Here is a 22,436-nt window from a genome sequence, read left to right as displayed (position 1 = left end):
AGAAAGTCAGCAAGGCCATAGATGAGGGTAAAACAGTACATTCCGCCTACTTCAACCTGGTCAAGGCATTTGACACAATTCCACACTCAGGTATTACAAATAAACACACAAAACTAGGCAGAAATCCCTACATCACCAGATGGACAGCCAACTGTCTCACAGACAAGGTACATGTGGTTAAAGTGGACGAATCCAGATCCAGCAAGAGGCCAGTTACTGGTGGTATGCCATAGGGCTCAGTGCTGGGGCCATTCCTGTTTGAAATATGCTTCTCTGAAGTCAAGGCTAATGTAAAAGGCCTTTGGATGACAAAGTTTGCTAGGACAATCACTGAATCCCCCAGTGATGTAGCTATCCTTCAGGAGAGTCTAGATCAGACAAATGATTGGTGCCAGAACCATGTTCTAAAACTACATGAGAAAAAAATGTTTTTTCATACCATTTGCATACCCCTACAAATTACAACAGCAATATCACACCCCTAGGAGTAGACTCAGAGGTGAAAGGTATTCAGACAGATAGTAGCCTGAACCTTGACAACCATGTGTCCACAGTGGTCCTTCGATGAGACACAACTTAAAAGTAAAGGTATAACATCCAGATCCAAGGAAATTAATTAATTTAGTCTGACTGTACTCAGCCCTCATTAGAATGATAATTGAGTACAATACACCATTTGGCATATACTTGACTAGGCAAGTATAACAGCTGAAGCAACCAGAGTTTCCTCACAAAGAAACTACAAGGTGTTAACAATATGTCCTATGCAGACAGACTAAAGCCCTATCCCTTTACTCTGTCTCCTACTGACAATTAAGGGATGACCTATGAGGCACTCACTAACCCAGGCTGCATTTTACATGAACTTCAAAACAAACTGGCTCCCCACTTAAGCACCATGTTCAATAATAGCCTCGCATCAGGCTTTGTGCTCACTGAATGGCGCACAGCAATGGTTATCCCACTCCACAAAGGGGGAGCAATCACTGATCCCAGGAACTATCGACCTATTAGCCTGAAGAGCCTGGTCTGCAAGGCCATGGAACGTATCATCATGGAACTCATAAACAAAGACATTGGTAACCTCCAAACTCTGGATCCCACCCAGTTTGGGTTTGTGAAAGGCAGATCATGCCTCTTGAACCTGATCGACTTCTTTGAAGCAGTCACCAAAGCCATGTATGAGGGTAAGGTGGCTCACACAGCCTATCCTGACCTCGCCAAGGCTTTCGATACCATCCCCCATTCTGGAATTATATCTAAACTCACTAAACTAGGTATAAATCCCTACGTCACAAGATGGGTTGCCAACTGGCTCACTGATTGAACCTACACTGTAAAAGTTTCAGACTCCAAATCTGACCTCAAAGCAGTGACAAGTGGAGTACCACCGGGTTCCATCCTGGGACCTCTCCTGTTTGGTATCTACTTCTCTGAAGTACAGGCTAACACAGAAGGCCTCTGGCTAATGAAGTTCGCAGATGACTGCAAACTAGGAGCCATAGTCAAGTCCCCAAATGACGTGGACATCCTACAGAAGAGCCTCACTGAGACAGATGCCTGGTGTCAGAGCCATGGCCTCAAGCTCAATGCCAAAAAGTGCAGTGTCATCCCCTTTGGTAAAAACTCTGTACCCATGAACTACCACATAAGCAGCAATCTACTTAACACTGAATGCATGATAAGAGACCTTGGGTCCCAGGTGGACAGTAGTCACATCACCGCAGTAGTCAGGAAGTCCTTCTACGTGGCAAACCTCATCATAAAATGGTTCTCATCCAGGAAAAAAGAGGTCATTGTTCTCCTCTACTCGTCACTCATTAGACCCATTATAGAGTACAACACCCCTTTTGGAATGTACCTCACAAGACATCTGCAGCAGATGGAAAGGCCACAGAAGTACCTCACAAAGAGAATTACTGGCCTCAAACAAATGCCCTACACTGACCGCCTCAATAAACTCCAGCTTTACTCCATAGCATATCGCCTACTCCGAGGTGATCTCTGCCTAACATATAAAGCTATGTCAAACTCAGAGCTGTTGGACATGCTACACCTAAAGAAATCCCAATCCCTCCGAGCTACACACTCTAGGAACCTAAACCTTGTCACCACAATAAACAGGACACACTGGATGGATAGATTCCTGTCCCAGAGACTTCCTATACTCTGGAACACGCTACCCATCTATGTCAAGCAAAGTTCTTTATTAGCACTCTTCAAGAAAAATCTTGATGAGTGGATGGGAAATAGGAAATACACCCCGGGGATCACTTCTGTGTCTATGCTGGACAGTGGCACAGGAAAATAACTTTCTTGGGTGGCGTAAGCTATGGAACCTTGCTGGCTATGCTTATGTAGGCCCTTGGGCCTATAGCCTAGTACCTACCTATGAACCTATGAACCTATGTAGCTGCTACACATCTGCAAGTCAAACAGCATGAGCGTCACCCAGTTTAGGGATCTAAAATGAGTCAGCGACTCCAACAAAACATACTGAAGAGACAAGTATACATCTCACAGATTGCCCCTTCTTTGGAACAAGCTTCCTATTGACGTTAAGCAGAGCCCTTCCCCGATCCCCTTCAAATGCAGTTTGGATAAATGAATGGGGAACCGCAAATTCACACCTAGGGTAATGCCTTTGTCCCTTATTGACAGGGGCAATCTGTAAGATACTCAAGGCATAGGCACAGATCCATGCCATCCTCTTGGCTCTAGGGGGTCATATATTGGATGAAATCAAATTATATCAGCTAGGTTAGTAAGTTCTATTAATGTATAAGCCCAGTAATCTCCTATGAACCTACGAGATATTATAAACAGGAAAAGGAGGATAGAGGTGGTTTGCCTCAGCTTTTAGCCAGATTTCACTAAGAAGTATGTCTAGATCATTTCAGCAGTAATTATGTTTGCATATGAATAAACCTCCCCCCTTTTTTGTCCCTGCTTCATCCTATGTTCTTTCTATACATTGCTGCAAATTCACACTGGGCCTACCAGCTACATCCCCTAAACTGTCTCAGATATCAGCTGAGGCAGTTCTTGGAATCTAATAGTATTTTGGGGGTCTTGGTCCCACCCAACCCCATACACATAAAATGAATATAGATAGTTGTGTAAAATATTTGAAACATTCTTTTTGGAAATCCTAAATAATCTTGCACCTCTGAATGCAGACATATCAAAGCTAAACCTCCTCAAGGGATCACTCCTAAAACAAATAAAAGAAATAATATATGATTCTACATGCTCTTGTGTGGCTCTAATTCAATTGCACAAATAAACCTAATATCCTGCAGTTATAAACAGAATTTAGGAATAAAGTATTATACAATAACAACAATTTATATTAAGAAATGCTCATTTTTCCACTTCACTTAGTGGACATTTAATGGCATACCTTAGGACACTAATTAAAGCTTGGGAACTTTATAATCTATTCCTGTGTTTACACAGACTGTTGTCTCCCCTAACTTCTTACATAGCCTGTACTGAAAATGCTGCATGTCTTGTACAAGCCAACATTAGCAACTTGACTACCTCTACATGTAGTATAGCATTTTGATTTCTGGCATGTGTGATAACGTTTGCAACTGAGGTTGTTTTGGAGTTTTTCTCCCAGGGCTCCAATGAAAATGGGCTAGCCCCTTAACTTTTCCTGGTTAGCACGTGTGTGTGTGTGTGTGTGTGTGTGTGTGTGTGTGTGTGTGTATGTATGTGTGTGCGTGTGTGTGTATATGTGTGTGCATGTGTAAGTGTCTGTGTGCATCTGTCTGTGTGAATAAGACCTTGTACCATCACATAAAACTGCAGTGATGAGGCACTCAGTTGAAAATGATGATATTTTAGGAGTTTAAGGCTATAAATAGTCCTGTTATGTATCTAGCCATTTCATTTATGCTGGTAGCATCATAAGACTTTAGTTGAAATTTCTTTCCTCATTGTTTAAATATCTTGGACTACTCCTATACAAAGTATTTACCCTTTCCTGATGACTGTAGTTGTTATGCTCAGGGTAATGTCTATGATTTTTTATGTCAACAGGCATTATACATCCTGTGCTCACCAGCCAAATGCCAAAACAAGAACAAATATATAAAATGGAAGTTGCAAACAACTTTACAAATGGCTGGTTATATCCAAGTATGCAAAATAAAAATAAAAAGATTCTTCAAGAATAAAGTGGAAAAGGTATATACATTTTTCAGTTCAAGAATCGAAAAGAAAGTTAAGCTGTTTTCAGGAAGGAGGGCTGTTTTGCTTGCAGCATTTTATGGTAATCCTCTGTGGATCACAAGGTGTCCTGAGCTCTGACTCACATACATAACATCTCATGCTATACTGATCCACTGTACTTGGAGTGGTGTAGCTCTGCATATGTGAATCATGCCTTTGGGATGGATGAAACAGTTTTAACAGTATGAAGGAAAAAGAAATCAACATTGTTACTTCATCTGCAAGACACTAGGGGGTAGAATTGTATCATGCAAACTGCAAAACAACAAAGATGAATGCTATAGTTTTAAATGTGCAACTAATATCCTGCTAAAAGATATTTACAAATGCAGCTAAATGATATGCATTTATTTTAAAATGTCTTTTTAAGTCACCTGAGTGTTTTCAGCAAACTGAAGGTTACAGCCGTCTATTTTTTAAAGGAGTGTCACTCTTAGAAAACTGATTTAACAGTATTACATATTATGACAGAGTATATAACATATATCTGCCAGACGAAAAATCTAACTTCTCAGTTTTGACACTGTAGTAATGCTCAGAATCTTGAGCAGATGTGTCAGGAAGCCATGACAAAAGGCACCTGCCTATCATTTCTTCTTTCAAATTTTGTTTAAACCATTTATTTATTTATTTATTATTTTTCTGCAACCACTCACCTTTACTTTCCCTGTTAATCCACCAACAAAGAGGAGAGCATGTGCATCCACATCAAGGACAGTGTAGGTTTCTGGGGATAATGCACTATACACTTTTGGCATCATGCCAGCATTAGGCCCCTCCAGAGCTTGCACGGAAATGGTGCCGTTTCTTTCATACCTTAAAATACGGATATTAAGATAAAGAAGGATCAGTAACTAATTAACAAAATTTTAACCAACAGATTTTTTTTTTTTTTTAATTTCAGATACAGATGGCCTTCCAATTACATGAATAAGATGCTAGACGTTAGTAATATAAACTTTTCAGTAACAGATGGCAAATGAACACAGGTGATTTAATTGCAAAAATTCAGTAAAATTCTAGCTTACTGGGAATTCTTGGCTGCAGAGCAGATGTTTAATAATATTAATAAAAGGTACAAGATATGGTAGCTAGACGTATGTAGATATATATATATATATATATATATATATATATATATATATATATATACAAGTGTGTGTGACTGAGTATGCATGTGTTGTGTGAGTGTGTGATTGAAATTAATTAAACAAAACAACAGAAGCAACATCCGTGAAAAACTTAAAAAAACCAAAAAACAAACAAAAAAAACCTTCAAATAAAGTTAAGGAAGGGCACAAAAGAAAATGCAAAAATGGGTACACTCAGTTGAGGACTAAACCATTCATGTTAAAAAAATAGACATCTCAGATGTTTGTCTTTACAAAATCCTCTACGCAGTGCTATGTGTGTATGTTGACTCTGTCACACTTTGTAGGCAGACCAAGAGCTGCAGTATCTACTGCAGGCTATAAACATACCTCTCAACCTCTTAGTGGAATAAATGTGGACAAAAGCCTATAATAATTGGGCAACAAAGGGTCAAAAATAGTGGCAGATTTTAAACATTGGTTTTATAAACTTAGAATGTTGCTAGAATTACAGAAATTGTGTTAGCATGCATTTTCTGAAGGTTATGAAGTCTTAATCTCAAATGTATAACATTACTTAGTGACTTCAGTCCTCAGTGATTTGCCAAAAAATGCAAACATTTTTTATAAAGGACAGACCAAAAGTATGAGGGAAAATCTGGGCAGTCTGTAGAAATTTGGACAGTTGAGAGGTATGGTTATAAACTACAGTGACATGGCCTGGAGGACGCATATTTCCACCACAATAATACACGAGTGCAGAGGTGCAAAAAAGAATGCACTGATGCATTGGACCTAATATGCTAGCCAGAGAAAGAGCATTCATATAGTATACTTGGCTGTAGTTATTCACAGTGAAAATGTGCATTTACATATTAAAGACTATATATATATATTTATATGTGTGTGTGTGTGTGTGTGTGTGTGTGTGTGTGTGTGTGTGTGTGCATGTTATTCCAACTTAATGTGGTCACTATATAACATCACACTGCAAATGTATTACTGACCTAAATCTTGAGTTACAAATCAAGTTGAATAATTATTACATAGCTCCTGAAACATCCACAGTATGCACCCTAGGCCTGAGAGGATCCCATTTGGTGATCTGGATAACATCTCTGAGGTACCTCAGTAATGATCAATCAGATGTGGTAATTTGTAAATAAATGATATGATCAAAACCGTTTGACTGAGAAAACAGCTTATCTAAATATACTGTAACTCATTTAAAAATGTTTTTGCAAGAGGGCAAGCCTTTTTACCCAAAAATGGGGAAAGATTCATTCTCCAACCTCTCCTTGCTTACAGTATGGATTTTAACTCCATGGGAAAGGAGATAATACAGCACACAGCAGTCTCACATAAACAACAATTGCACAGACTCTACATTGCAATGAGATGACAAATAAGCAAGTGTGAATTCAAACAAATATAATCAGGTAGTCAGATTCTAATCAAGTTAGAATCCATCAGTTTTAAGGAACAATTGTGGGGCCCCTTTGGCCTTATATACCTCAATTTTAATGACAGATAGATGGGAAAAAGTCTAAGTGAAAAGGTAAATTGGTTATAATATGTTATAGTAAGAACAGCAAAAATAGTGACTGTAAGGCATATACTCTTAGAAGAAAATATTTATTCCCCTCCCATAAAGTTATAATCATAGCCCATTTGTGACCAATGCCTGAGTGAGCTGTGACAGCCCTGCTTGCAATTGGCTAGCAAGTTAACAGATAAAGGTTGCTGCTGACTAACCAAACTGCTAAAAATATAATTAAGCTTCAACATTAGTTAGTGAAATAGGTCTAGAACTATTTGTCAGCATATGATCTTTCCCTGATTTAGAAGGTCTGTTATTAATGATGACTTCACAGTGTTACTTTTACTAGCTTTACTTTATATGTTTCCAGTCTAGTGATAGGAGATGATAAATGGACTCTGAACAACTTATATAATTTCTCAGTGATTTTACTAGGATATTCCATACTTCCATTTCAGAGACATGAATAGCTACGGTAGAGATCTCCTGAGAGAGTTGGGAAACATCTACACCAGGCAAAAATTAACACAGATGTAGCTTAATACTGAGCCTAATAGCTGGCTGACCATAAGCTGAATTCCACTATAAGTGAACACAGTATTCAGCAAAAAACATTTTAATTACTTAGAGGATAAAAAGAGGGCACTAACCTTTCAGCCAATGATAGGAAGTTCAAGGTTTCTGAGGCATTTGAACATTATGCCTTGCCATGTCCAACCCTAGACTGTATCTCCTCTCTTGAAGAGGGCTAAGCCAATAAAGCCAAGGTGAATTTATGAACACCCACCTAATCAGTCATACCCTGTGTGAAGGAAGATAATGCATCACACTGCTTTATTAGCAGGGTGAGTCTTATTGCAGAGATGGGGGAGATGCTTACTAATGAATCTCTCTCCACCTTGTTTTATTGAAAGGGTGAAGTTGATTTAGATCCCTTGTTCTGGTATCCATGGGCCTGTGTTATTTGTGAAGGTACGAAAGATCCTGGACTATCTTTTTTTAATGCCTTTATTGAATTATAACAACACATAAACATACATTTACATTAAAGAAAGCAATCCATATTAACATATTCCCAGTTGTAAACATTATACACCACATATATTCTTTTGCACCCGTATCACCAAGTAAGCATTACATAAATTGATCAATTCTTGCCTTCACTTAAACCTCATTCCTCTTCCAAAACATTATTCTGCATATATTGCTTCCACAGTTTCCATTTTTAACTATGCAATTTGCTCCTACCCTTTTCTAATGATACTTCCATTTCTTTTGCCTGTGTTACATTATTCAGTACTTCAGATATAGTTGGTTTATACTTCAATTTCTATTTTCTAGTAATTTTTTTGGTAGCCACCAGTAGGCAATACAGATCCCGAATTCCATCTCAAAATACAATTTCCTTAGTTACACCAATTTGCTCACCCAATATTTCTGACAGAGTACTCTGTAGGGAATTTTTAAAGTCTACCAACTCATTACACCCGCCAAAAATTATGTTCCCAGTTACCTCTTTCTTCTCCAATTACATCTCAAACATTTGCATTTACCTGAAGAAAAATTCTTTGGATTTTGCTTGGAGTATAAAAATACCTATGCATTCACTTCCAAGCAAAAATCCTAAACCTTTTAGACTTTGTTACAGATCTGGGAGCCATACATATGTCCTCACATTGTTTTCTTGTGACTTGCTTATCCAGTCTTTTCTAATCACTTATGACTGATTCTGTAGTTATTGTGTTATATTTCAGATTCCATACTAATTATACCTTTTTAACAACAGCTTCTCTTCTAGATTCAACAAAGAACTCTGCCTGAACAGGTCTTTCACTTAGGATCCCCCCGTATCTCTTTCTCTTTGCCTATATTCAAATATCAGTCCCTTTTAGGGAAGGTAGTCTCTAAGTCTGCAGTCCAAGGGTCTTCTTGGATTCTTCCCATTCTGCTGCCTTTCTCTCTGTAGTTATTTGCTCCCAGTACCTTGGTTACTTTTACCAGTTCTCTCCAGCTAATTTCAGCCTCCTCTTGCCTTTGGCTCACCATGTTCACAGAAGACTGTAAATTGAGAGATATCATAGACTCTCCCCCATCACACTGTCATCCTACAAGAGGGTCTAACACAAACAAATGACTGGTATGAAAGCTACAGATTAAAACTCAATTCAAAGAAATGTACTGTATTGCCCTTTTGGAAATCGTTCTCCCAAACTAATTACTTCTTCAATAAAACATCCCTAAGAGTCGACATGATACTAAGGGATCTGGGAACATACTTAGTCAGTAACATGGAGTTCGACCAACATGCAGCCAAGATAGTAAGAAAATCATTCTATGTTGCCCATTTCATAAGCAAGGGTCTTACCATCTAGGTCCAAGGAATTAACAGTACCACTCTACTCAGCCATTATTTGACCTTAATGTCCCCTTTGGTGTGTATCTAACTATGCACTTTCAACAGCTGGAACACCATCAACGGTTCCTCACATGGAGAATCCAGGGTATGAAAACCCTGTTCTGCACAGATCACCTTAAAGTCTTAGCTCTGTACTCAGTCTCCTACAGGTTACTGAGACTGGACTTATGTCTGGTATATAAGGCATCCTCAGACCCAGCTGTAATTTATCTCTTGCATATCTGGGAGACAATTAGCACCAGAAACACTAGATCCAAGAACCTGTACTTTGTCTGTGACATAAACATATCTGTCTCAAGGGATCCCCAGACTATGGAATAAGCTCCCTGCCTGCATAAAACAGAGTTCATACCTGACCCTATTAAAAAGAAGCATTGATCATTGGATGGGAAATCCCAAATTCATCCCTGGTCTGACCCCCATGTCTCTGGTGAAAATAGGTCGTCAATAAGTAAATTAATCCACAAATTTCATACCCCTCCCACACATAGCCCTTAGCTACTTCTTTACTAAGATACCCCACAATACAGGCATCTGAAGTACTCTTGGACAAAACTGTGTTGGTTTGCATGGCTAGGCTTGTAAAGACCACGGTGGTCATTAGCCTAGTATAAACCTATGAAAATATAAACCTATAAGTAGGTCTAATATCCACTGCTTAGGATACCGAGATAAGAATACGAACATTTGAAGCATAACAGTTTCACAGTCCATTGAGGATGAAGACCAGGTTTTAACATTCTCTACTACATTCATGAAACTAGCTGATATTGACCAGTTGTCAAGTCTACAATGTGAATATAGAGATGAAGTGGAATATGAGACACCCCAGTGCAGAGCATTCCCCCATACATCCACCAATGACTGATCTCTATTCATCACCAGTATCGTTTTTGCTCTCTTGTTCTGTTCCATTGCGGTTTTGTCCCTTTCTAACACAATACCTATGAATGCATTAAAAGGCCTGGATTATCTATATTTAGACCTTACATACTGCAGATAATCCCTATGGATTTAGTAAATTAGTCTGCGACCCATGCAACATTTGTATTATATTATTTTGAAAAAAAACATCTCAGCTTCTTGTGCAGCTGCATCAATACTACCCTCTTAGGGGTATGCACCACGGTCATTAATTTGTAAATTGAACACCAGCCTAACAAACATCTGATGTGTACATTGCCTGATTCTCTATTCCACTAACAAAGAATATATTTTTTTATCCTTTGAATAAACCTATAAACACTGTGCCTTGATCATAATGTATTTAAAACTTTGATATTCATAGAAAGGCATGCCGTCATTCTGCAGCTACTGCACAATGTGATAATGACTTAAACACTGTTTAATTTAATTATCATTTGCAACAATGAGCTCAAAGCATCTGTACTCTAGCTATCACTGGCTGCTAACTATGATTTAAAGCAGTAACAGCAGCTTATTCAATAACTCAAGAGTTTGCTATATAATTTGGGAGGGGGTGAATGAGCGCAGTCTTCTGCACAGAACATGGTAGTCCCTGCTCACCACACAAACATTTCTGAACACTGGGGGAATGTGAAGACTTTTTCATTGACAAAGAATGGAATTTATAAAGACACAGCACCGCAGTTCACACAACAAACATATATAAGTCATGTTGTGCTGCTGCAATATAATGTGATTCATTGGCAAGCACATTTCTTGTAGTGCGACAGCTAATTAAAAAGTAATTTGCATCACTCCAAATTATTCAGCTGGGCAAACAGTATAACTCCTATTAAACAACACAGATACCTAGCTGAGACTCCCCTGCCCCCCCCCCCCCCCACCACACACACACATGCATCAGATGCTTTGGTTGAATCACAATTGATCTAAAGAATTGACTGAAAAGTCATTTGACTGAATCATGAATCATGACTGAATGAAAATTATAACATAAAGAAGCAATGACTCACTGTGTTTTTCTTTTTCTTTTCCCAACTGTTGTGCAGCCGTAGAGTTAGTATATTTAAAAATGTGGTGTGTGGTTGTTTTTGACGGGTACAGAGGGGTTTGCTCTTCCACAAAAAAAAAAAGGTATGCTTGAAGTTTTCTAAGAATAGTGTTTGTGCCTCAGCAGTGACTGACTGTACTTTTTTCTCCTGTGTTATGTGACTGTGGAGATATTAAATTTATGTAATGGGGTGGGGACAAATTGGGTAGCTTGCCCCCCTCTAAAAAGCAAGTTTTTATTGTATGTTTATATAATAACATTCTTCAGTCAAATGTGAATTTAGTTTTCAGTTAAATTTCTTCGGTAATGTGTGATTCAGTCAAAATAACTACACTCCACATACACACTCACACACACACACACAACCTGTACAATGTATTTACCTGTACACACCCTTGCTGACATTGGACGAAGGAGGCTTATTACAAAGCAGAGTTGCTACAGAATGCAGAAGAGTGTAACTCTATTTCTACCTTGTCTTACAGCAGAGACCAAAGAAAGATTCACAGTTATATGCACTGGACAGACACAGACTATCACAGTTTATAAAAAAAATACTATAAGAAGGCAAGGATGAGGGAAAATTGAGACAACAAGGGGAGGGCAACATTGTAATCTGAAATATGTAGTAATGTGAAATATGTAGTTAAATGGCTTGAGTCAGGATACTCCATTTTAAATAAAAATTCCTACCTTCACTTGGGACTGTCCTTTAGGCAGATTGAAACAATGGGACAAGAATGTACAAAACACTTGTGAAAGAGCAGGCATACTCTATCATACTGGTCTGAGCTTTGCACCTACTTCCCACACCTCAGTCTCCCCAACAACCCTGTCCCGTACCTCCCTCCCTCTTTCACAATCATCTCTGAAGTCCTTCCAGTAATTTGTTCTGTACATGTGCATGAGGAAGTACAGTCTGAGACCCTACATCCTTCATGCATGTTTTATTTCCTTTTAACTTAAAACATTTCCCCTTCCTGTTCACTCTTCCCGTGCCCTTCTTCATCAATTCCACCACTTCCACTTGTCCTCAAACAATGTGAAGTGTTTAAATCTTACACCAGATTTTGTTCTCTCTTCTGATTTCAAGACTCTGCTTATAAACAAGCCTTTCTGTGTCATCATTTTTGTCACTTTGCATGGCACATTCTATTTCAGACTATTTTCCCATTGCCTTTCTGGCCTTCAGAACTATGGACAGTGCTACAGATATGGCATTATCAGTGCACTTTACAAGTGAAGCATGCCCTGAGCATCTCTCGAATCCACATTCATGATGCACACCCTGGCATTTTACCAGTTGTCACTGCCATTCTTTCACACTACATTACTTCTTTTTGTTTTCCACTGTCTTCTGATGCTGGCTAAGGCTCTTGCCACCCCTATAGTGCCTTTTTTAGGCAAGGTTCAAATAACAAATTCACCACCGTAACAGGTACAAGCAAGCAAAATATGAGGGTAATGCTACTCAATGCTAGAAGTCTTAACCTCAAAATGCACTCACTCGAGGCACTCCTTAAAATGGAGAACATTGACATCTGTGCAGTGACAGAGACCTGGTTCAAAGCTCCAGAGAGCACCCCTGCATTACCAGGCTACAATTTATACCATGCCTTTCAGCCACCTAACCCAGAACGAAGCACTAAAGGTGGACGCGTGTCCATATTCATTAAGGATATCCACACCTCCAGGCTATTTGCTCAGCATAATGCACCCAAGATTATCCAAGTGCAACTAACTCTGGGCAAGACCACAGTCCAAATTGTAGCTTGCTACAGACCCCCCACTATGCCCCAGGATTCCCACTCCTCATTTCTTGATACACTGGAAAGTATTATGGTACAACCCAACACCCTAACAATGGGTGATTTCAACTATCCCACCATTAACTGGGAAAACTACTCATGTACCAACTCTTTTGCTCAACGTTTTCTAGAATTCATAAATTCCAATGCCTTGGATCAACTTATTCACACCCCCACCAGGGGCAGCAATATCCTAGAACTGGTCATTACCAACATGGGATACCAGTTCCACACCAGAGGTCAATTCCTCGTTGGTCAGATCCGACCACAAGCTAATTAGCCTAGACATCCACATCCCACCCCCACCCCCAATTAGGGAAACCATTGTAAAAAACGTCTCCAAAGCCAACTTCACATTTCTTAAGACAGAAGTGGCAAACTTCATGAGACCCATGCAGGTGGACAATAGAGGCATGACTGCTGAATCCTACACAAATGCACTTTATAAGCACTTACACGAGTGCATGGGATCATGCTATCCCTAATAGAACCAAGATGTTATCTTCCAAAAAAAGGAAGCCAATCTGTTGGTCCTCTGCCATAAACAAACTCTACAACAGAAGAAAGAAACTGTTGCAAAAAAGAGTAAAATCCTATGACTGGAGGAACTCCCTGATCAACCTCAGTAAGAAGCTGAGATCCCTCATAAAATCCTCCAAAGCTAGTTACGAAAACAAAATTGCCACTGACTCTAAAGACAACCACAAAGCATTCTATATCTATGTCAAGAATCTCAATGGGAACACTCAGATCTGCTCTGAGTTACAGCACAATGGCACTAAATATACAGAACCAACTGATATTGCCAACATCCTAGCAGATAGGTTCAGAGCTAACTTTACCCCCCTCTCACCCCCTAGAGGGCCCATCTCTATACTGGAAGAATGCAAAGTTCCTATAATCATGGCTGCACAGGTAAAAAACACACTCTCCAAAGCCAAGAACACAGCATCCATGGTACCTGACAATATCCCAGGCTGCGTTCTACACAAACTACAGAATGAACTGGCACCCTACCTAAGTACCATGTTGAATCATAGCCTCACCTCAGGCTTTGTACCCACCGAATGGCACACCGCAACGGTTATCCCACTCCACAAAGGGGGAGCCACGACGGACCCTGGGAACTACCGCCCCATTAGCCTGACGAGCCTCGTCTGCAAGGCCATGGAACGTATCATCATTGAACTCATAAAAAAAGACATTGGTAATCTCCAAACTCTGGACCCTACCCAGTTTGGATTTGTAAGAGGCAGATCATGTCTCCTAAACCTGATTGACTTCTTTGAAGCAGTCATCAAAGCCATAGATGAGGGTAAAATGGTTCACACAGCTTATCTATATCTCGACAAGGCTTTCAACACCATCCTCCACTCTGGAATTATAGATAAGCTCACTAAACTAGGTATAAATCCCTATGTCACAAGATGGGTTGCCAACTGGCTCATGGAAAGAACCCACACTGTGAAAGTAGCGGATTCCAAATCTGACTTCAGACCAGTGACAAGTGGAGTACCACAGGGTTCAGTCCTGGGTCCTCTCCTGTTTGGTATCTACTTCTCTGAAGTGCAGGCTAACACAGTAGGTCTTTGGCTAACAAAGTTTACAGATGACTGCAAACTAGGAGCCATAATCAAAACTCCTAATGATGTGGACAAACTAAAAAAGGGCCTCACTGAGACAGATACCTGGTGTCAAAGACATGGCCTGAAGCTCAGTGCCAAAAAGTGTATTGTCATCCCCTTTGGTAAAAACTCTGTACCCATGAACTACCACATAGCTGGTAGTCTATATTATCAGGAAATAAGTTTATATTGCCCTCTTTACCTACTGTGATATTTAACATGAATATACTAAACACTGAACCTTGTGACACTCCACTGCTTACTCAAGTGACTCCTGATTACTATAAGGATGCTTCCAGCATTTATCTGAGTGCAGAATTAAACAAAACAAAATCACATAAAGATGGCAGAGTCTTGTGTTAGCTGTGCACTTACCTTGTGGCTTCTATACGATGCCAGTTCTGGTCATGGATGGTAAAGTCTGGATATTCTACTCGTCCTACCCCAGAGCCAACATCCCAGAGGAAGTTCACTTTTCCATGCCTCATCTCAATGGCGAGGAAGTCAGTCTAGATAAATAAAAACACACATTATAGGAAACAGTTAAAAGGCTTTGCCAGACTGTAATTATTCAAAAGGTATAGAAAGTAATTCAGAAAGCAAAGTTAATGAACTGACTGTAGTCTTTAGGAGGATCATTTTTATCCAGAAAAATGTACACTATACAGTTGTGAAAACAGCATATGCTTTGCTCTTAAGACAGTGTATTGCACCTTGCAACAAGAATGTTTTCACCCAATATAAATGCTATCGCTGACTGCACTTAAGCACATAGTGTGAATTTACAAACTACATGGGAACTATTTCATTAAGAATGAAGAGGTAGTCACCCTAACCAACAAATGGAACAAAACAGACCAAAACATGAGCTTACTTAATGTTCCCCCTGCCAGTTCAGTGAGTCGGCCCTGGTGAAGGAAGTGCTATTCCTGATTTGTAAAATATGAGGCAGATGGTACAGTTCCTGTCAGTAAAGGTGGGGGTACTGATTGTGGGGATTGTCAGGAAAGGTATTTAGAGAACAGTAAGTCATGAATCTGCACAGAAATACAGCACAGATGTGGAGTTTAATGTGGGAATGCAGAATGGGAAGAAGAAAGTGTGTAATATTCATACAACTAGGAGTCACAGCAAAGAACATTAGCATTTCTGTAACACCCACCAATGATGCCCATATTAAGTCCTTTGAAAGAGTTATCCAGCACTTACATGCAGCCAGCATAAATATGTGCAGAAACTAGTTACAACTTATGATAATGCTAACACTGAATTTGACACTCCCTTTCATTCTGATAAAGTAAATTTACTGTGAAGGTGAAAGTATGGCATATGTTCCCTCCAGGCATTTCTAAGTACTATCTGTGTTTGTTTGAAAAGTTTAGAGAAGAATAAAGTAAGTCATTTTGCAACCTGCACTCTCACACATTTTGCAACACTGTTATGTTATGGTGAGAAGGCAGAGTGGCTGTCCACTCTACCAGAGAACAGAATGGCCGAATGGGGAGGGAGGGAGGGATGGACAACCAGCTTACCATATGCTATGGAGCAGGACACATTAATTGCTGCTTCACTGACCACCTTGAAGAAGTTTAGGTGGCAGCATTAAGCAGGAGACTAAAAAAACTTAGGCCAAAAGCCCACTAAAGCTTAGTGTGTGTGTGTGTGTGTGTGTGTGTGTGTGTGTGTGTGTGTGTGTGTGTGTGTGTGTGTGTGTATGCGCATGTGTATGCCTGTGTATGAGTGGTATGCATGTGTGTTTGCTGTATGCATTCTTTATAATAACTGAATGCATTCCATGTTTTCACCGGGGGGGGGGGGCACGGTTACGGAACAGGCAAACAATGAAGAAATATATAATTATAATAATAATGATAAGAAGAAGAAGAAATCATGCAGCAGAATGGCTTCAAAGGCCTCATGTCAAGGTTTTGGTCCTTGTGGGACAGAAAAGATGGTGCAGAAAAACAGCAGTTTCATCAGACTATGAGGTTAGCAGCAGGGTGGCCCAAAATAAAAAGAAAGTCTATGTTCTTTTTAATTTATACATTCATTTATTTAGCCTTTGTTGATGGGGTTAGTTCCACTAGGTTAGTAGCTTTTTTTTTGGAGACGACCCAAGGTGGTATTTATACTGCTAGGGGAAATTTGACCAGGGTATCATGGGACTTCCCCTACTCTTTTGAGCTGCTAGATGGTGCTGAAGGGCTCCTACAGACGCAAGGGAGAGGCCTAAGGGAAATAACAGCATGCAGGAGGAGAGAAAGGCTATAAAATGTTTGAAGGTGGAAAGTGAGAATTTGGAGAAAATTGTGTTCAATATGGAGATTCAGAATATTAAAGATTCCTGTGTGGTGGATCTTACAAATGAGCAGCGTTTAGCTTTCTCCATGCAGCAGGAAGTAAGTGAGTCTGTTAAAACGATGCATAAATAAATGGCATAAGGAGGGCTTTCCGGGGTGTTCTGTTAAAAATAATTTCAGCAGGATGATCCAGATCATTGGTTTTTAATGAGGTGATATGGCAGATAACGTTAAGTGCTGAGGATGGTAATGTGGAAAAGAAACCAGGTGATGTGGCAGCAGAGAATGCAGCAGAAAAGTAAAGCAGCAACAAACTAAGAAGGTGTCTGGTCTTGGAGCAGCAGGTAATGCAGTAAATAAAACATATGCAGCACTGGCAGAAGGCAAAAAAGGAGAGCGGCAACCAACTTTTAAGTAAAACTGTTTTTAAAAAAGATAAGCAGACCAACTGTGAGAATAAGAACAAAAATGACACTGTAATAGACGCACATTATGTAGGGAACAATTTGGAAACAGTACTGGATTTTAAAACTCAAGAAATTCAGTATTTTGTCCTTATTGAAAAAGAAATGTTTTGTGACAACATTTGAAACTGATGGACTGATGATGAAATTTCTGGAACTATGTAACAAAAAGATGGGCATTTATCTGTGAAACAATTGTTTGTTTTCTGGTAGTAACTTAAATGTTAAAACATATCACTTTGCAGTTTAGAATTGGTGAAATGGAAGAAGATGATGTTATAATAATGCATGCAGGGTCTATGTGAAACTGTTGATATGGAGGGTAGATGTTGGAAGCTATTTTGAAATGTGAAAAAAAACAGGGTGAAATACTTGCCAAGTGTTATTTATCTGACTGGTGATAGAAGGACATTAAGTTATGTTGGCCAGCCTAAATTATGTTTCTTTCTCATTTAATTAATGATTGTGACAAGGTAGAATGTAATCAGTGTGGAGAGAAAGGACATACAAGAATGTGTATGCCTGAATGCAGGTTGTATAAAAAAGGGGCACGTTTGGATGTATTGTCAGGAGCAAATAGTAAATAATGAAAAATAAGGGGGAAGGGAAGAAAGCATACATGAGGAAGGTCAACAAGAGTCTGGGGGAGAGGATGAACTAGATGAAGAAGAAACTATAGAAGAAGAAAAAAATATGGAGGGGAAAAATAAGGAGAGAGAAAGAGAGAGAGTGCATGCAGGAAGACAGATCAGGAGAAGGGACTGATACTAATACTTATTTTGAAGTTCTAGCCAGGGAAAATCTGATTCTGAGGATCAGGGATTATCAGTACATAAACACAGGAAAAATATATCCAACTGGGGAAAGGTGAAAAATAAAAAAATGAATATTTAAAAATATTGTCCCTAAACTTAAAAAGAAGGAAAAGCAACAACTTTAGAAAACTTTCAGTAAATGTGAACAATATTATTAACACTATAACAAGGATAGGGATACTGAAATGGTGCGCTAAAAGTGATGTGGATGTTATTCTGTTAGAGGATGTAAGATTCTTGCCAAGTGAAGAAAAATTGAAAAATAGAAACATTGATGGGATGGAAATATAAAATGGAGCTTAGGAAGTGAACGCTGTTCTGGAGTGGCTGTGTTGTGTAAAAAAAGTAGTGAAAATATTAGATGTAATGTTGATAAGGATAGAAAGGTCAAATGCTGTGGATGTGAGGTGGAGAGAACATGTTTATAGAATTATAGCATTGTATGCATATACAACTAGTAAGGAAAGACAGATTCCATTTCACCAAATATTAGACTATATGATGGTTTAAACACTCCGTATAATTGAATGTTCATAATCTTGAATGTGTTTAACACCAGAATAAGTGATCAAAACTCATTTGATCACTTCTACCAGTCTTAAATATGTGCAAGATTGTGCACAGTGCAGATCAGGGAATGTGCCCTTTCCCCACGTAGAGTGATCTTGAAGTTGGTATATATAATTAACAGAAAGTGGGGGGGCACATGGGAGAGTTCCCCTGCAAAAAAAAAAAAATGATTTGGCTTTCAGTCTTACAGGGTTGACAGATGTTTAGAAGTACATCCATGGTGGTTAAAATGAAGATTAGAATCGCAGGGGACTTTAATTATAATGTAAGGGGGGAAAACATAAAAAGAAAGGGAAGACACAAAAACGAAACACAAGAAGTGATAAAATGTGGTAAACTAATTATGTGGAAGAAAAGCCAATGGACTTATAGAAGGGCGGGCACTTGGATTTGAAACTAATTTTTCTGTATTATCTGAAGGTTTAGGAGTAGCAGATGATGATAACAATTGTGACAGGTTTTTCAGACAATTTAGCAATATGGAGGGAGGTGATAGAAGAAAGAGAGCATATTAAAATAGAAAAAAGAATAAACAGAATAAATGAGAGATTATGGGATGAAATTGGAGAGTGTGAAGTTATGGAACCATGAAGGACTTCTATTAAAAACTAATCTGAATGGTGGATTAAATTTAAAAAGAAGTATAAAAAAAAAACAAGGATGTTCCATGAGTAGAACTTTGTTTGCACAGGTAAAGAATGCAATAGTGAGTGAAGTAGCTTATAAATTGAAAGATGTATGATGCAAAAGGAAACAGTGATTCCAGTAGTTTTGACATATGCATATGATATAGTTGTAGTTGCTGAGAAAAAATAAATATGGGTGAGGGAAGTGTTGGTTTGTCTGAATGGCTCTTTGAAGGAAATGGGAATGATCCTGAATAAAGATAAAAGTAAGGGTTTGGGTGATGCGATGAAAATTGCGGATGTGTTTTTCAATGAATGAGGTATCTTTACTAGGAAAAAATTTGGGAAAAATGATGTAGCTATGATGCAACGGGAGGGTTTGATAACAGAAATGAAAGAAATATGTCTTCTGTGAAGGATGTATAGATTAGCATTCAGAAAAAAAAATATTTATCTAAACAGCATATATGTCAACTGTGTATATCATCCCACAAAAATATGCAAACGAAATAGTGCAACTGGTGTTTTCTTTCATATGCGGTTCAAGATTAAATGCACTGAAAACAGGTGAGTTGTATATCTGCGAAGATGAAAGGGGACTGGCATTAATAAATCTAATAGTTTATTCTGCTTCTTTAAACTTGTATAGAGTATTAAAGTAGGTAAAGGAAGAAAATGACAAGTTAATATTAAAAATGTTTAAATAAAAGTACAAAAGTTCTAGGAGATGACGAGAATAAGAAAAAGAATATGTAAATGAAGAAGTTAGATAGCAAGGCAAATACTAACATGGAGAAATTAATGATATAGAGAAAGACAGAAGGATGTAGTATAATAATGTGACAAAACAACATTATTATGTAAATTCATGGGGAAGGTTTACCAGAAAAAGTGATTATAACCATTATAGTCAGAAACAATTGGTGTACCAAGATAGTAGAATGGCAGGATTTCCTATGGAGACTGGTAATAAATAAATTATCAGTAAAGGGGAATATGTCATATAAAACTAAAGTTTAAAGAGTGTGTTTATTTTGTGAGGAGGAACAACACAGCATTTTTTTAATGTAAAAGAGTGGTGAAACTGGAAAAAGTTATGTGAAGAAAAATCTTTTGAGCATATTGACATAATATAGATATTGAATATGATTATGTATGGATATTATATGAACAAGAAGAAAGAATATGTGAGGTAGATAAATAATTTATTTTATGTAATATGAGTTATTTGGAATGAAAGACTGAATGAAATTTTATTTAATGGAAAATGGATTTTGGCAGACATATTTCAAACAATTAGATTATGGTTGTAGGAGTGGGGGGTCAATTATGGAAGAATATCCATGAGGATGTTATAAGAAAAATGCTAAATAGCAAGAAAAAACAGAAATGTGTTTATATGTGTCTGTAAATATGTACATTATTTAAGCAGGTAAATAATGTCTTTTTATGTTGTGTAAATAAAAGACCACTGATCTTTTTGATAGGTATGACTGTAATATTTTACATCCACCTTAGCTAGTACCAACTTAAGCAGAAGGGGCCTTGGTTTAATGTCTTATCTGAAGGATTATATAACAAGACAACAAGGAAAGGGAAGATTTTGGAGCAAAGTGCAGCCCAAGACTAAACTTTATTAAAGAAATGTTAAGTGCTTTCGTTCTCTGATTTACTGGACTTTATCACAACTCCAAAATAAAACACAAGGGTTTTTATAGCCCAATCATAACTTCCATTAAATAAACCAATTAAACAATTACATAATTAGTAACAATTAATCATCTCTTCCTCAACAAAACTGTTCCACTTCAACAAACCAATAGCAGCTAACTTGCATAAAAACACTAACAATTTAAAACACTACAAAAAGAATAAATAGATAAATATGATGAACGATGATAAACAATATTAAAAGTAGTGAAATTAGAGTAAAACTACTGCCCCTAAACCAAGTAATACAAAAAATAGATACATAGAAAAATCAATTAACAATCAGATAAAATCAAGTAAAAAAAAAGAAGAAGCTTTCAATTTTAAGATACTACTTATAGACACATTTTCCTTGAGGCCGGGGGTGGGGGGGTTGTGTGGCATTAGTCCTCAGTTACCACCTAAGCTCCAAGAAATTCAAAACATCCTCACTGGAGCTCCCTCAATCCCCCAAATTAACCTGATCAGTTATATAAAACTTAAACTGATGTGTAGGATTCCCTTTCAAATGTCTAAACAAAGCATTCTTGTCATCATTCTTCTTTATATTACAAAGATGTTGGTATAGTCTTTTCCTAAGACACAACTTAGTTTTGCCAATATAAAATCCAGGGCATTGTCCACATAAGGCAACATAAACCAATCCTTTACTGTTACAGCAAAATCTTTGGTGCAAGAAAATTTCCCCATATCCCCTAAACACAACACAAGGCTCTTTCCAAAATATATTGGCACTGACTACAGTGCCCACACTTAAACATTGTCCCCTCTCAGCTAGTTAACCCCAGCCTCTCCAATATCATCTTAAAACTAATGTCTTTTTTATATACAACAACAGGCTTTGGCCCCACAGCATCCAAATCCTCCTTGTCTACCCCCAAAATGGCCCAGCTGCTCTGAACAATAGATCTAAGACCATAAAAATGGCTAGTGTAAGTTAGCACCATGTTTAAGGTCTGCCCCTCAGGCTTTCAACTCTCATGCTGTCACCAGAAATGTTTCTTTCATACAGTTTATTCTTGTGTGGCATTCAGCTCCAAAGTCTTCCAATTCCTTGTTGTCTTGTTATATAGTTTCTCTTATCTGAAGGAAGTACACTCATGAGTGCAGCACCCCCCCCCTTATGCTGTATTTGCAGTGTCAGCAATCACTCTACATAGTTCTTAAAAGTAAGTACCCCCACTAGAGGTAGCAACATCCTTGACCTGGTCAATACTAACATGGATGACCGTTGCTCTACACCAATAGTCAACT

General features: G+C 38.3%; 1 protein-coding gene across 13 annotated transcripts in view; it reads right to left on the bottom strand.

The window, feature by feature from the left end:
• Positions 1–22,436, bottom strand: part of LAMA2 (laminin subunit alpha 2) — a 4,753,606-nt gene that overhangs the window by 799,141 nt on the left and 3,932,029 nt on the right. For all 13 annotated transcript variants that reach the window (XM_044064325.1, XM_044064371.1, XM_044064344.1 and 10 more), the window contains 2 exons: positions 15,073–15,206; positions 4,896–5,055 (listed from right to left, as the gene is read on the bottom strand). In XM_044064325.1, coding sequence (XP_043920260.1) covers positions 4,896–5,055; positions 15,073–15,206 — 294 coding nt within the window. The remainder of the gene's footprint in view (positions 1–4,895; positions 5,056–15,072; positions 15,207–22,436) is intronic.

This window comes from Protopterus annectens, chromosome 1.part0, assembly GCF_019279795.1.
Source record: "Protopterus annectens isolate FY-2018-M chromosome 1.part0, PAN1.0, whole genome shotgun sequence".
Classification (NCBI taxonomy): Eukaryota; Metazoa; Chordata; order Ceratodontiformes; family Protopteridae; genus Protopterus; species Protopterus annectens.
The sequence above is the reverse complement of the archived record's forward strand: the minus strand, read 5'-3'. Positions and strand labels throughout refer to the sequence as shown.